The 17384-nt window shown below is 41.6% G+C and overlaps 2 protein-coding genes across 2 annotated transcripts in view; one reads left to right on the plus strand and one right to left on the minus strand.

Moving 5' to 3' along the window:
- Positions 1-17384, plus strand: part of Ttc37 (tetratricopeptide repeat domain 37) — a 105475-nt gene that overhangs the window by 86212 nt on the left and 1879 nt on the right. The gene's annotated exons all lie outside the window — the stretch shown is intronic.
- Positions 13543-17384, minus strand: part of Fam81b (family with sequence similarity 81 member B) — a 59574-nt gene continuing 55732 nt past the window's right edge. The window contains exons 9-10 of the mRNA XM_029543990.1: positions 16994-17189; positions 13543-13964 (exon numbers count right to left, since the gene is read on the minus strand). Of these exons, the coding sequence (XP_029399850.1) occupies positions 13831-13964; positions 16994-17189 (330 nt within the window). The 3' untranslated portion in view covers positions 13543-13830. The remainder of the gene's footprint in view (positions 13965-16993; positions 17190-17384) is intronic.

A 17384-nucleotide genomic window follows, 5' to 3' on the forward strand; every position in this document is an offset into this window, starting at 1 on the left:
TTCTGGCTTCTAGGGCCCTGAGTTTTCTGGAAATCATGGTAGTAAAACATGCCTTTAATAACCATTTTTTTTTTTTTTTTTTTTTTTTTTTTGCATTTAGAATGTGTACATGCAAATTATTTTGTACCAAACTTGGGATCATTTACCTTCTTCTTTAATATTGGTTTTAAACAACATTCTTAAAGCAACACACTTTGAAACATATCAACATTATAAAGCTGTGGAAAAATGAATTAAAGCTAATTTCTCCAAGGACTAATATTCAGTATTTCATTGTTATTCCTATATTTGGTTTTAGAATTACAATGTGTTTTCTGTTGTTGCTTTTCTTAGCCCATCATTTAGCTACCATTGATTAAATACTTATACCATTGTTTACAATATATGTCCCCTTTTTAGTGTAGAAAATAGCCATAAAAGACCTCTCCTGGTATTGAGCTGTCATGTACTATAGCTTTTTGTGTGATAATATTTAAGTAAAAGGACAGGGCAGTATGGCACGTATACACACTGACTGTAAAGAAAAATGAAATTTGTAGGCAATTGAATGAGTCAGGAAATTATTATATTAAGTGAACTAGCCTCACCAATAAGTACCTCTGTCTAATTATCTTTTTTAAATGCATTAAATTATACTCACATAACCTGGCAACCTGGGTTACATTTTTGAAACTTGTGTTGAATGGAAAGAACCAACTCCTCAAAGTTGTCCTCTCATGTGGTTCCCGCCTTTTTCCCTGGAGGCTGTTGGCCATGATTAAGACATGGTTTATTCATTCAGATGTTTCTTGGTTTACCATCTGGCCCATATCACACACTAGGGCATCTGGCTGTATGCAGCCTTCAGCTCCGGTCCAAAGTCCAATTCCTGACTTCTGTGTTCTTGTATCTCCAGGCTCCAGCCCTCTTGCTAGGGCATTCTAACATCTCTCCCAATTCCACATCCCAGGATGTTTCCAGGGCACATGAAACATTCTCTGCTCCCTGCCCACTGCTTTTCTACCTCATTCCTTCAATGTAAGGTCATGCGAGCTCCTGCCTCTCCCTGATGGAGGTAACAGCCGTCGGTCACATCAGTGTCAGAGCCTGGGTGATCACACTGTATCTTCCCAGCTCTTTGACTGCCTTGGACATGGACCTGGCCCTGCCCAAATTCTCTGTAGCCTGAGTCTGACTCCTTCTACGTCATTCTCCAGGTTTTTGTTCCAATAGACAGCTCTGCTTGAAGCTCCAGTACCTGGTAGCTGGGTCACCTTGGGCAAGCCACCAAAGTTAAGCCCAACTTTCCTCATCATGAAGGTAGGGATAACACTCTTCATGTCACAGGGAGCAACCCACAGGATGACTTGTATGAAACAATTTACACAGATCCAGGGATCTGGAAATGGCCCAGTTTCCAGGTATTATTATTGCCTCTGATGGTGGACAACTTACCTTGACTGATGTGCTGGCCAGTTTTATGTCAACTTGACACAAGCTAGAGTCATCAAAGAGGAGGGAGCCTCAGTTGAGAAAATGCCTCTATAAGATCTGGCTATAGGGCATTTTCTTAATGATTGATGGAGGAGGTCCTAGCCCATTGTGAGTGGTGCCATCCCTGGGCTGGTGGTTCTGGCTTCTACAAGAAAGCAGGCTGAACAAGCCATGAAGAATATATTAGTCAGGGTTCTCTAGAGTCACAGAATTTATGGGTAGTCTCTATATAGTAAAGGAATTTGTTGATTACTTACAGTCTGCAGTCCAACTCCCAACAATGGTCAGCAACAGCTATGAATGGAAGTCCAAGGATCTAACAGTTGGTCAGTCCCACACGGCAAGCAGGTGAAGGAGAGAAAGAGTATAAATCTTCCTTCTTCCAATGTCCTTATGTAGGTCCCCAGCAGAAGGTGTAGCCCAGATTAAAGGTGTGTGCCACCACACCTTTAATCTCAGATGACCTTGAACTCACTAAAACTGTACAGTTTGGAAAGTCCCTTCAGAAAGGAAGGGGCTGGGTGGTCTTGAACTTATTTTGAATTTTACACCACTACACAGAGATAGAGAGCAAGGTTCAGGCAGCTGTGAGTATGGGCAGAATGACCCCTGGAAACTGCTACAATGAAACCAGTCTACTTTATTGTTTCAGGGGTAGGGTATATGAGGGCTTTTTTATGGGTATGGGTGGAAAGGGTTAATTGATAATAACATCAAGTGAACTGGAAGGGCTGATTGATTATAATACAGCACTGAATTATCATGCAGGCAGGAAGCCAAAGTGGGATGTGTGTGCTTGGTTATGCTGCCTTCTAGTGACTTTTCAGATAAGACCCGTGTTCAGGGACACTCCAGACAAAGGCAGAGTCAGGGAAACCCTGCTAAGAAAAGGAGTTCCCTATTTTGCACCAAGCTCAGAAAGCCATTCAGTCATGGGGACTGCTACCTTAATATCAAGGTTCCCTACCTAACACTGTCACCTCCACAGGCACACCACAGCATGTGCTGCCACATACACACATCACCCTGCACACAGAAGTAATTTTCATAAAATTTCTAAATATACACACATACATGTTGTTCATATAAAGGAGTTGATTGGAGTTACCCTACATAAGGTATAATGCACCTCCCGGAAGCCATAAGTTGCCACATAATAAACTCAACTGCCAGGTGTGAACATCCTTCCTTTAAGTTGTTGGTCAGAGTCCTGGATACTCCCAAACAATGCAGACTGTTGCCAGTGCAGAACCATGCTATTGCTGAAGACACCACATACTTGATCAAGGGACTTAGAGAATTCAAGGTAGAACTGAACAGGAGGTTTCCTGGCTACTTTTCGTAGTACTGGGAAGTGCTATGTAGGCTGCTGAGGGAAAAATCATCAACAGTCTTACCTGTTGTGATGTCTGTGGCAGGCAATAATGACAGGTATAGCAAGATACAGCCACGGGTGCAATACTGCCACCATTTTCTGATTGTATAAGAAGCACTCCACAGGGGGTGCTGTTATTCTAGCCAAAAACCATCCAATGGATTGAAACCATAGGGATTAACCTACTAGTAATATTTTGCTAAGTGTCAAACTACCTCTAAATTCTTATGTTATATCTATGGATTAGTGCAGATCTCAGAACTTACCAGAGAAATTTCAGTGGACAAGATTAATGCAGAAACTCACAAAACTAGTCAAAATACAGAGAGCAAGTACCTGGGTTGCTCAGGCACAGGTGGAACATATCACACTCTCTTGCCAAGGATCAGGGCCACTTTGGGAGAGAGAGCCAAAAGATAGTAAGAGCCAGAGGTTAGGGAAGACCTGAGCATACCAGCATCCTCTGGACATGGCAGGACCACTGCACTCATGAACTCACAGCCCCGTGGCTGCTTACACACAATCTAGCCAGTCCGCAAGCCAGTGAGGAGCAAGAAGGGGTTCTCAAGCCTCCACCCAACTAGCTGAGGTGCTGTTGACAGTTGATGATTGAAGGGCTGTAGCAGGCCCAAGCAGGGCAAACATGGCACCAACAGATTTTGCCTTTTACACACACACACACACACACACACACACACACACACACACACACACACACCAATTAAAAGCCATTATATTCCTAAAGCTAGCAACCAAGGTCTATTCCCTTATGAACCACTTTCTCAACCCCAGGCTGACCACCAATGCCCAGGTGTCCAACAACCAAAAGACTCCTTTTGGCTCACCTAATTAACATATTCAATCAAAGTTAAACACCTCATGCTATAACTCTCATGAAAGGTTATAGGTACAGAGACAAAATTTAGAGCTAAGATGAAAGGATGGACTATCCAGAGAGTACCCCATTCGGGAGTCCATCCCATCATCAGCCACCAAACCTAGATACTAATGCTCATGCCAGCAAGATACTGCTGAAGGGACCCTGATATTGCGGCCTCTTGTGAGGCTATGCCAGTGCCTGGTAAACACCGAAATGGATGCTCACAGCCAGCTACTGGATGGAACACAGGGTCCCCAATGGAGGAGCTAGAGAAAGTACCCAAGTACCTGAAGGGGGCTGCAACCCTGTAGGTGGAACAACAACAGGAACTAACCAGTACCCCCTGGGTTTGTGTTTCTAGCTGCATATGTAGCAGAAGATGACCTAATCGGCCATCAGTGGGAATAGAGGCTCCTTGGTCTTCCAAACTCTATATGACCTAGCACAAGGGAAGGCCTGGGCCAAGTAGTGGGAGTGGGTGGGTAGGGGAACAGAGGTGGGGGGAGGGGTATGGGAAACTTTCGGGATAGCATTTGAAATGTAAATAAAGAAAATAAAAAAAAATAAAAAAAAAAAAATAAATAAATAAATAAAAAACCACCTCATGCTAACACAGGGTTTCCCCTTTTCTCTTTATAAACTGCCCATTGCCTCCGGGGCCTCCTCTCTATCCAGAATCAGTTCTTTGTCCCTCCAGGAAAAATATTTCTTCCCCATCTCTCTTACTTCATTTCCCTTCTCCCCAGTCCTCTGTTTTCTGTCTTTGTCTCTTTCTTCTTGCCCTTTGTCCCTCTAGGTCAAACAAATCTCCTGTGGGCTGAGAACTTGGTCCTGGTGTATCCTTCCAATGGTTTCTGGGGAGGGGAGTTTGAGAGTGTATCTAGCAGGAGTTAGGGTAGACAGACAGTGGGAGGAGAATATGATCAAAACACATTGTATGCACTACAAAATTCTCGTTTTTTTAAAGCATGCTTAATTATTGACTAGATTTATGACTATATAAGTCTTTTTTGGCCTTTGAATTGTCTATGAGTTTATAAATTCTGGATCTTAGCTAGATTTCTAATTCTATTCCTCTAATGAGGGCTCTGAAGTTTTCCAAGTCAAAATGAATGAAACAAAATACTAGAATAAACTGTTGCAACCCCTGTGCCTATAAACCTTAGAAGAGAAGCCCTTTATTATAAAGCAAAACTAGGGAGGGGCGTGGTCTTGAATCTAACACTAGGAAGGAAACTTGTCCTCACTCAGAGGATATTTCACAGAAGCCACCATCCATGAATGGTCCAATGTAATTATATGCTTGCTCTTGCAATATGCCAAAATAGGTTGCGCTTTTTACAAGATCACACACATTAAATAGAACATTCACATTGTTTTATAAATCTTAAATAACTTCAGTCTCTAAGCCCCTACATTTTTAATGTCATTTCCTCGCTTTGATCACAAAAAATTTAGTCATTATTTGATCTCTATAGAAAAACATGCTGTATAGTAAGCAGTGGTAACTGTTTTGGAAAACTTCAATACACTAGTTAAAGAGATTTAATTGATCTGCACTATTTAATGTTTTTAGAAAATAAAAGTAGAGATAGTTTTTGTAAACATGGAGCTCAGAGGTTTGGGAATTAGGACAAAGCCAGGTGGCAGTGAGGAAAAGAAAGAGTTGTCTTACAGACTGAGTTACATATTTTTCTGAGTATAGAAGTGCTAATCTCTCTTGTTTGTAACACAGATTTGTCTGGGCACAAGGAAGAACCCAGATGGAACAGAGGGTTTCACTGAGAGAGGAGGAGCAGCTACGGGGTTGGAGATAGACACTGGCGGAGAGAGAAGGTTTTGTGGTGTGTGTAAGCAAGGTGCAGTGAAATTAAATGAGACCACTCCATAGAAGGAGAGTTATTGTGGATCCAAACTGTTGGGGTTTTGTCTCAAAAATAGAGAACAACAAATGGAAGCGAGCCTTGCTAGTTTGCTTGTTTTTCTTTTAAATTGTATATTTTCATTATTTACATTTCAAATGTTTTATCCCCTTTCCTGGTCCCCCCCAACCCCACCCCTGGGAAACTCCCATCCCATCCTCCCTACCCCTGCTTCTATGAGGGTGTTCCTCTACCTACCCACCCACTCCCACCTCCTAACCCTCGATTCCCCTACACTGGGGCATCGAGCCATAGGACCAAGGACATCTCTTCCCATTGATGCGTGACAAAGCCATCCTCTGCAATATATGCAGCTGGAGCCATGTGTACTCCTTTCTTGATGGCTTAGTCCCTGGGGGACAGGTAGTGGTTGGGGGAAGCATGTGAGCCTGAACAACCTGAGAACTAGAGAATCGGGGAGTGGGGTGCACATCAGGACTCCCTAGGAACTAGCATGGTGACTTCTGTCTGTGTTAATTGGAAGCCAGATGTCCCTAGTGGAGGTAGTTGGATGTAGGAGCATGTGGATAGGAAGTACAGGCTTATCCTGACAAACAGAAACCTACTTGCTTCATGTTCCTGAGGAATGCTGACTAGGTTTTATCTGGTATTGATCTTTCTGTTTATCTGGTCAGAGTCCAGCCTGAGCTGATTCCATTTTGTCATTGAGGACATTGTCACCCGCGCTGCCATCTTGGGGGCACACTTTAGACCTAACAGTAAGCAATACTGTGAGATGGAAGTAAGCACACTTCAGAGCCTTGGGACAAGTGCTATGCATGTGATTGACTTTTCTAAAGTAAACTCACTAGACTCCTATTCACAACAAGAAATGCTAAATAATGTATAAATAGTGAGAACTGGCCAGTAATAAGTTTTCGTGCTAGTCAAATAGCTTATAGAAAAAAAAATAAGATACAGTATCTTTACATAATAGCTAGTCATTTGTTCCATCCATGAGTGTTTGTGCTTATGCACACCTGTTTTCCATTAGCTATTTCTCACCCCCAAAGCCTTCTGTACTCATGAACCCATGGAGAGAAATAGATTGAATACCTACTATGTGCCAAACTCTCTAAATCTCACATCATTTTGTATGGTACATTTTTGTACTTTAGAGTGGGAACAAAAAGGATCATAGAGGTTCACATTTAAATGTGTCTGCTTAGGCAAGTAGAATCTTCCTAAAAGACTGTTTGTGATGGCAGCTATTTCTCTTCACTGCTGTAATTCAAAGAAATGTGTGTGTGTGTGTGGGAGGGGGTGATCTGCCTTTGTTATCCTAACAAGCTGTTAAGCGTACCATAACCATTTGGCACAACCTGAGTTTTAGAGAGGAGCGTGAAGAGGAAAGCCATGCCCTCCAAAACAACAATTCAGTGAATGTGAATTTATGTAGTGATATAGAATATAGACTCTATTCTGAACCTTACAGAATACCAAGGCCAAAGTGAGGAAGCTGTTTCATTTAATTCTTGGCGACCTCATAGACTTTATTCTTCTGTTTTTCTTACTTATTCCTAAAGTCTACCAACTTTCTTTTGAACCTCATATTGTAGTATTTAAACACTTGACTGGTTTGGATGGTCTTTGCACTACACTGCCAATGTATGTGTTCTTTTTCTTGTTATTCTTCTATTTGCCCCTCCTACATTTCTTGACAATATTGTGTGTCATTAATGTGTGCAAATCTTGTATTTAAAAGACTTAAGTGGTGGACTGTAAAAGAGAAAAAAAAAGCCCATGATGCAGAGGTGGTTAGGTTGCAGAAGTGTGGGTTTGTCCGGTACCATGTAGGTATTGCCCATTTGAACTCTATCCCTGGACATATGTTTTGTGAGCACAATGTATAACTTCTCTGGAAAATCTTCTGCTAACTGGACACTTGGCTAGCTGCTACTTGAAGTAAGAGCTGCTGTGTTCCTTTTGATGGAGTTTGTTAAGGGAGGAAACAGGATGCCTTGCAGATTGGCATTAGCAGTTTATAGAAAAGGTGTACATAATGCCTCTTCAACTGCTAACCCTTCCTCCCAAGAAACTGCTTCTAAAATTAGGAAGTAGTTTCATTGTCAGCAGGTCATCCAGAAGAAATATCTATTTTGTTTTCTCTCTACTTTTCTCTTTTGATAGGATTAGTAAAAGCAGAAGTATTTTTTTTCATTCATACTAAATGAGTCTTTTAAACGCAAATATTTTCAGATAATGATCTGAATCTGGGCTATATAGAGTACCATGAACCCCATCTTACCTTAGAAAAGTCAAATGCTCTGTTTATTAATAGTAAATGTGTAGTCTTCACTAGATCAGACTCTAATGTATGGTGACCTGCTTGTGTTTAAAGAAAAAATACAAACTGCTGTTTAAACTAAGTTCTCTGGACTTATGGGTTCAAATTCTGGCTTCTTCTAGTAACCTGACCTAGTAAGTTGCTTGATCTCTCTGTTGTTATTGGTATGAATCCATTTAGACTTCCTTGAGCAGTTCTTAATACCTGGCAATACCTTAATAAATGTTCTTTCTCGTATTTCAGTAACCTTCAAGGCAGGTGCACTATTGTCCCATTAGAAGATGAGAAAACCAAAATTATAGAACAAATAAAACCCCAAGAATGGTGATGGTGGCGCAGGATTAAATTTCTGTTTGTAGCACTCAACATCCCTTGAATTCGCTGACAATTAGTAGATCCCCCATTTCTTTTCTGAGACTGTTGAAGTAGACTTGGCTCATGACATAGTGGTCAATCTACCAGTCATTTCAGAGTCTCATTTGTCATGTGTACATATGCCTTCTGAAAATGAAATAGCTACATTCTACCAAAGAATCAGAAAATGTCATGACTCTATAACAGGAGCTATCAGAGAGGGAGAAAAGCCTTGTCGGACAGGGTGCAGGAGACCTCTCCTCTTCCCTTTCAGCAGCCCTGCCTCTTTGAAGAGCTCATTGCCTTCTGTATGTTTGAAAAGACATGCATTTACTTATGAAATAGAAGAGGAATCAAGAAAGCATTTAAGTTGTTGTTCTATGCTTGCAAATTTACATTGGAGGGTGAGACGTCTTTGGTAGGTGGATTCTACCTTCTAACAAGGACAGTGGAATGGTAGTGAATCACTGCCACCATCTGCAGGCAGAGCCCAAGACCTCCACAGGCAGTCACATCCTCTCACCTACTACACCACTTCTACTCCATTGCAGAGTCCATCCTTACCAGGGCATGCCTATTCCTTCTCACTTGATGTTCATCTTCTTCCTCTTACAGTATCCATGCCCCTAGAGCCATGGGACTCTTGCTCAGACAAGTCTTTCCTGCTTATAACTCCACTAAACTTTGCTGGTGACTTCCAAAGATAAATTTACAGTCTGAATTTTTATCCAGGCCCCATTTTTCTCATAAACCACTGGACTCACAATTTTGACTGTGCCCAGAATATATAATGTACATACCGTATATCCCTGAGTACACAGACCCTACCCTGCTGCATCATTTCTCTTTCCTGCAGCCCAACTGTGCTTCCCCTTCTGTCTCTTCTGCACACTCCAGGTAAAGGAATCTCAAATGCAAATCTCTTGGAGCCTATTATGGACCCTTGGGATAATGCCCAGTTTCTCAACATGAATTACTAAGTCCTTTGTGGTTGAACCACACACACCCTCAGTGTTCCCCAGCTCTCTCTCAACCCACTTCCTGCACGCTCCTCCCCTCCCCATCTTCCATGACACATATTAGGCTCTGATTATATTGAACTTCTTGAAGTTCATTGATTTAATCTCTCACTCTACTCCACTTGGCTTAGTTCCCATCACAGCCTTGCCCATGTGTTTGCAAATGCAGTTATTGGCCTTTCCATAGTCTGTAACTTCCTTAAGAGCAAGATATTAGCCTCCTATTAAATATATGGTCAATACAGGAAGTCTGCCTTTCTGAGTCTGCAGGTAATTCATCTGTAGATTCAACCATTGGTAAAAAGTAATTTAAAACTTGAACTGTATAGAACATGTACTTCTTTTTGTTATCCCCACTAACCCGGCCAGAAGAAAAAAGGTTTAGCAAAACTATATAGCACTGATATTCTGACATTGCAATAATCGAGTGAGGTTTAAAGAGCATAGATGGCTAGGGATGTGGCTGAATCGTGGAGTGTATGTGTGGCCTGCTTGAAAACTTGGGGTCACTCCAACATAGGAATGTGATATTTGTGCTGGGGTTCCTCCTGTGGTTCCTCTGTTTCCTCCCTCTCAGTATGTCCGGGCATCACTACACACTAGGCTGGAACCAGAACAAGTAGGGTCTGTAGGATCCTGGTCTGGCTAGGAGTGAGTGCCAGACCTGGAGTGGGGAGGGATTTCTCTGATGACTCTAATGAAACAGCTCTCTTACATGGTCTTAGCTTGTGCCCATACCTTTATTTGGGATGGACAAGGGCTATATATGAACCTTGAAGAATGGGAAGCTGTTCTTCTTAAAGTGAAGTTTCATTGGCTGCACTTTAAATGGTGTACTATGAATGCTTCATTTGCATGGAGAGGCATTCTAGGAATCCTGGGTACTTGCTGGGCAGATTCTTATCAGGAAAGAGGAAGTTGCCAAGGACCGTGTAAAATTCCTCAAGTAGAAGATTGGGGTTGGATTCTCCGGATTAGGCAGAGAAGAGGAAGCCCTGGTAAGAAATGGGAGTCCTCCATTTTGCTCAGAGGAGCCATCTGGACATGGCAGACTACAACCTTAGTGGCAATGTGCAATAAAGGAACAAATAAAATATAAGAATCTGCATAGGTCTTCAACAAATGCTACATGATTTTACATGAGTTCAGCATGTAAGGATCATGATGCTGAGGGACAACCATATTCTCCATCTGTGTGTGTGTGTTGAGGTGTGTATGCATGTACCTGTGTAGACATTTAAGGCTAGAGAAGGACATCAAATATCCTATCGCTTTTCACCCTTTTCACTTGAAACAGGATCTTTTCACTGAGCCTGTGGTTGTACTGCTGTCAGCTTGCTCCAGTGATCTTCTTGTTTTGGCCCCTGCAGGTGCTGTATGGACATGCCAGCTTTTTATGTGGGTGTTGGAATCTAACACAGGTCTTCCTACTTGTACAGCAGATGTTCTCATCCACTGAGTCATCTCTTTGTCTCCGCTTCCCTTATGCTGTCCTTCCATATTGTTGTCTTGCTATGTGGAAACCTTTTATTTTATGTAGTCACACTTTTCTTACTCTGTGCTTTGATTTTATGTCCAAAAAGTCACTACTACAACTGATGTCAAGAGCTTTCCAGAATATTTTCCAAGAGCAGGTTCTAATACAGGGAAAGCAAATGCTGGGAGCCAGCAGGACTTACCAAGACTGTGTAAGCGCTGTTAGTATACAAACGCTCATGAGCTACTTATCATCTATTCTGTATATGACCCCAGAGTCCAGTGCTCCCACATTAGCCTGTGTCTGTGGGAACAGGGGCTTCACATTTCCTAAATGATTAAGCAAAAGCATTTGAGATGGAGTAAGAGCCGTGTCTCTGTCTTGACCTTCTCTCAAAAAGGAAGCTCATTCATGCCGCTAAAATTTTTGAGTGAACTTAAATGGATAATGCAAGGGAAAAGAGGTCTAGTCCTCCAGTGTCCCCTGAACAGAGGTTAAATTGTTGTGTAACCATCAAAGTTTCTTCAGCTTCAGAATTCCTCATGAGTGTGAGTCCTGGATGTGTGACAAGGCTTTGGGGAGCTTTTTTGTGTGTAACAGATCAGGTTTAGAATTTTAATTCTGCAGGGTCTGTGCATGATAGAGAGTCAGGAGATGAAGGGAAGAGAGGAGAAAAGAATATTTAATAGATGCTTCCAAATTGCCTTCTAATTCGTTGTACCAGTTTATAGGTTCACCAGTGCTCAACTCGAGCTTTCCTTTTTTCTCACACATGTCCATGCCGTATTATCAACTGTCTGGCAATCTGAAGATGCTATCTGAGATCCCTTGATTCTTTTGAGAGTGAAGGTGAGCATTTTTCATCCTTCCATTGTTTATTATAGTTTTCTGTCAGCTACCTAGTCATATCCTGCGACCATTTTGAAAATAAATTTTTGAATATATCATTTTCTTGCTGATTTACAAACATTTGTTGCTACATCCACTCCAGTAGTGACCCGCGTGACAGGCTGAAAAGCCTGGATGTGGTCCTGAGGTGAAAAGTTCACAGAAACTTAGTCTCCTGGAACCATGGCATCCTGTAATAACAAATGCTCCAAATCTGCCCTTGCTTTAGTCAGTAAACGGATCAGTGTGCTTTCCCTTAATATTGCTTTATTATAAGTGCCTCTAAGGATTGATTTTGACATATAGTTAAGTTAGATTCCTCACCAGTCCTAGGCAGTCCTTGAGCCGACCATGGGCTTTGAATTCAGTAAGAATGTTGCCTATTCAATGACATTCAGAATTGCCTCTAATATTGTAAGAGAAATCGTGAAAGAAATCAGGCCTTACTATCTACTACCTAGAGTTAGAAATCTCAGGGCAAGCTTAGCAAAGTATACTTAGAATCTTCATTACCGTCAGGTATGGCAGACTATGTTACTTATCAGTAGAAAGTGCCCCCACACAATCATTTAGATAATAACTAAGTTACTCCCATATTCAGGAATTTACAATTATCTGGGAAGAAGGAAGGTTGTGATCTAAGAAGGAACTAGAGTAAATACTTAGAAGTATAGATAGCTGAGTTATACCCATACACAGGAATTTACAATGACCTGGGGGAAGGTGGACTATACAATAGACTAGAATTGGAATTTTGGCAAGGGCGTGAAGCCCTTGCCCCTGGCTTCTAAGATTGACCTTAGGTGGGGCTGCTTTTGATCACAGTTGTTAACATTGATTAGGGGCCAGTCCAAGGCAATTTGTGATTACTTGGAGGATCAGCTCTTGATCCTTAGCATGACATTTGATTACAAAAGGATGCTTTTCTGTTTAGAACTCTTAAATCTACTATGACTTTCCCTCCAGAGATAATGAAGCCATGTATACACCAATGACAGTAAGTAGGGATGTTTTACATGATTAAAAAATTAGCAAAGTGGGTGTAGATGAAATATTTGGGTATTAAAATTGCTTTATTATGGGAGAAATTGTTACTGTTTTTAAAAATCTACAAACCAAGGAAGGTTTCTAAATCTGGTAATGGGTTCCCTTGTCAGGCTTATAAAACCTGTAGGTAGATAGCCGGGCATAGTGGCACACTCCTTTAATTCCTGCACTCAGGAGGCAGGGGCAGGCGGATTTCTGAGTTCAAGGCCAGCCTGGTCTACAAAGTGAGTTCCAGGACAGCCAGGGCTCTACAGAGAAACCCTGTCTCGGGAAAAACAAACAAACAAACAAACAAAAAACCCTGTAGGTAGAAATTAGTCCTCATTCCAGCACAAACAGTATACCACAAAGTAAGAATGCCTTATTCTAATAGTTCCCATAATTAACTTTAATTGTCAACTTGACACAACCAGGACTCACCTGGGAAGAGCAACTCACTGAGAAATTATCTGTAGCTTAGTTGGCATGTGGATGTATTTGTAAGGCGATGTTTTAAGTTAATCAATATGGGAAGACCATGCTCACTATGGGTGGTAACTTTCCTTAGTCAGGGGTCATGAAATGTAGAACAGTGGAGACAGCTGAACATGAGTAAGCATGAGAAATATTTATGCATTCATTTCTCAGTGTTCCTAACCATGGATATAAGACAAGCTGCTTCAAACTCCTGCTGCTTGATTTCTCTACAAAGAATTGTAAGCCAAATAAATACTTTCTCCCTTAAAGTTGCTTTTTGTTAGGGAGTTTTAACACAGGAGCAGAAATGAAACTATAGTGGTTGTTATTTTCAGACATAATCAGTCATCTAGTGGCTCTGCCATATACTTGAACTTACTTTATTCATCAGATACGCGATACAAATTTTGCTTTTTTTACTGTGGGCAAATAAAAATATAACTATGCATACATGAAAACAAATTTCTTAATTTTTCATTAAGAAATCACAGGCATCATGAAGCTTTTTGATTTATTGTGTCTTTTCCCCCTGAAATGTTCATTTCTTTTAGAGGTGGTAAGAAATACCAGAAGTAGTATCCTAAAGATATTCATTTTCTTATTCCCAACAAACCCTTGGCACCAGCTGCTGGAAAAGAAAGTGTCTTCAAAGTTACACTTCTTGAAGTTCCACTATTTTACGTTGTAGTTTCTTTAGGTCTTTCTGTACTTTATGTTTCTCTAAATCCATTTTTGTTTTCTGTATTTGCTGGAGAGAATTGAGGGAGTCGTGGATTGATTTAAATCCTACAACAAGAAAGGAGAACAGATATATTAAAAACAATGCATTGGATCTCCCCTACCACCAAATGTGCTCTTTAGCAGTACTTCCAAAACTGATCAACCTTTAATTCAAAGAACATTAAATTCCATTAAGACAAATATAAAAATATACAGACGAATTAGCTTATAGTAGCTTAACTGGATCTGGCTTTATTATGAATACTTTTCTTTTCCCTCTCTGTAATCATACTGACTAGTTCAGAGGAACTTTAAAATATTTTCTTCTCTAGAGAACCAAATGCCCCTATTGAACAATGGAGAACAGAGGTAAACAGAATTCTCAACTGAAGAAACTCGAAGGGCTGAGAAGCACCTAAAGAAATGTTCAACATCCTTAGTCATCAGGGAAATGCAAATCAAAACATCCCTGAGATTCTACCTCACACCAGTCAGAATGGCTAAGATCAAAACTCAGGTGACAGCAGATGCTGGTGAGGATGTGGAGAAAGAGGGACACTCCTCCATTGATGGGATTGCAAACTGGTACAACCACTCTGGAAATCAGTTTGGCAGTTCCTCAGAAAATTTAACATAGTACTACCTGTGGACCCAGCTATAACACTCCTGGGCATATACCCAGAAGATGCTCCAACATGTAAGGACACATGCTCCACTATGTTCATAGCAGCCTTATTTATAATAGCCAGAAGCTGGAAAGAATCCAGATGTCCCTCAACAGAGGATTGGATACAGAAAATGTGGTACATTTAGACAATGGAGTACTACTCAGCTATTAAAAATGATGAATTCATGAAGTTCTTAGGCAAATGGATGAAACTAGAAAATATCATCCTGAGTGAGGTAACCCAATCACAAAAGAACATATATGGTATGCACTCACTGATAAGTGCATATTAGCCCAAAAGCTCAGAATACCCAAGGTACAATTCACAGAACACATGATACTCAAGAAGAAGGAAGACCAAAGTGTGGGTGCTTCATTCCTTCTCAGAAAGGGGAACAAAATATTCACAGGAATAAATATGGAGACAAAGTGCAGAGCAGAGACTGAGGGAAAGGCCATCTAGAGACTGTCCCACTTGGAAAGTCACCCCATATAGTCACCAAACTCCAACACCATTGTGGATGCTAAGAAATGAATGCTGAAAGGAGCCCGCCATAGCTGTCTCCTGAGAGGCCCTGCCAGAACCTTACAAATACAGAAGCGGATGCGCGCAGCCAACCATTGCAGGGTCCCCAATGGAGGAGTTAGAGAAAGGACTGGAGGAGCTGAAGGGGTTTGCAACCCCACAGGAAGAACAACAACCAACAGTGCAATATTAGGAAGAATAACAATATCAACCAATCATACTGCCCAGAGCTCCCAGGGACTAAGCCACCAACCAAGGAGTACACATGGCTCCAGCTACATATGAACCAGAGAACGGCCTTGTCAGGTATCAATGCAAGGAGAGGTCCTTGGTCCTATGAAGGGTTGATAGATGCCCCAGAATAGGGGAATCGAGGGCAAGAAGGCTGGGTGGGTGGGTGGAAGAACACCCTCAGAGAAGCAGGGGAAGAGGGGATGGGATAGCAGGTTACTAGGATGTTGGGAAACCAGGTAAGGGGATAATACTTGAAATGCAAATAAAGAAAATATCCAATTATACACACACACACACACACACACACACACACACACACACATTTCTCTCTGTAGGCACTGAGAAAAGATTTGTGGGCTTCAAAAAAATTCTTGTTACCTCCTTAACAAGTACGCAGCTTGGGGGAGCTAAAAAGTGACTGCCCTCGTCTCTCTTGGAACTTCCTGCCTTTTCTCCTCATGTCTAGTCCCTCATGACCACAGGCCCGTCAGACCACAAGCTCAGACCCTACATCCTGAGGAGGTCTTCCACATCATTGCATATCAACATCTTTTTCTTCAAAGCATAAAGGAGTACTTCATTGTAGTCTCTTTTCTAGAACCCCACTTAATAAAACAGAAACAAAGACTGAAAAAGTCTCTTCAGTGCCTCCTAAGCAACAGGAAGTATAATTAAATAGGAAATGGGCACTGAAATGAAATAGGAAGAGGGTCCCTTGTTGGAGGATTTATTTGAGTCTGGGATATGATACCTGGTCATAGAGTTCACTGTTTTAACTTGGCTGTAGGATCTGGGGCTATGACTGTAGGAGGTGGGGCTATGGCTGTAGGAGGTGGGGCTATGGCTGTAGGAGGTGGGGCTATGGCAGTAGGAGGTGGGGCTATGGTTGTAGGAGGTGGGGCTGTGAAGGTTACTTGCTGTAGGCAGCACATTCACTTATATGCCAAGAACACTGGGTGGAAGGAGGCACCTTCAGTGCATCGCCATGAGACCAAATTCTTGTGGAATTTACACATATTTTTCTAAGCCCTGGAGGACACAACACAGGCTAGAGCTTTCTCTAATAAAGGAGCCTTGCATTCTTCAGAATTGTGACTCAAGGCAAATGGCTGCTCCACAGCCCCCATTCCTTCTCCTCTTTGACTTAGATGAGCCTTTCAAACCAATTCTCTTTGAAGTCAGCTCAGCTGGACACTTCTGCCTTTAGCCTCTTAAGAAGAAAAGCAGTTATTACAAGGACTCTGTTAATTCATCTTTTCCGCACTTCTAAAGGTCAAGTTTCCAGGCTGACATCAGTCCAGCACCACTACCTGGAGTTCATTGAGAAGGCCATTTGACTTAGTCTCCTAAGTTCATAATGGAGCCACACGTCAGGTCTTTGTGAGTCCAAGAACTTGACATCTTCCAGATTTATAATGCAAAGATCTTAATAAGTAAAGCATCTCACAGCAATAACAGGCAGGAGACATGGTCAAGTGGAATTGAAGAATGTCTACTCATGAATGTACCTTCAGTATTATGCTGACCTCCTATAAGATACTTAAGGAAGCCAGATTAAATGCATTATTTCACTAAATGACCAGACCCACTGAAAAGAGACACTTGGGAATGAAGGGGAGGGGAAGGGAGGGAGGGAAGTAAAAGGAAAGCCATGTGTTCTTTGCTCACCTGATTGATAGTCATTTTGCATTTTCTCTAGTTCTACCCAGATCCGCTTCTCTATTTGGCTCATTTTCTTGGACACTTTATTTTCTATGGCCTTCACTTTGTTTACTTCTGCCTCCTGATTCTGGGAGTTTATAAAATTCTCCAACTTGCTTGAAAGTTGCAGCATTTTTTCTTCCATCTTATTCTCAGATTTTTCCTTAAAATAAATTTTAAAAAAATGAAAGAGAGAGGAGGGGGAGAAGGAGAGGGAGAAGGAGAGGAAGAAGGAGAGGGAGAAGGAGAGGGAGAGGGAGAGGGAGAGAGAGAGAGAGAGAGAGAGAGAGAGAGAGAGAGAGAGAGAGAGCTGTTTTTCTCATGAAGAATATGAACATTGTATGTCTCTAACTGTGCT

This window comes from Mus pahari, chromosome 11 (assembly GCF_900095145.1).
Source record: "Mus pahari chromosome 11, PAHARI_EIJ_v1.1, whole genome shotgun sequence".
NCBI lineage: Eukaryota > Metazoa > Chordata > Mammalia > Rodentia > Muridae > Mus > Mus pahari.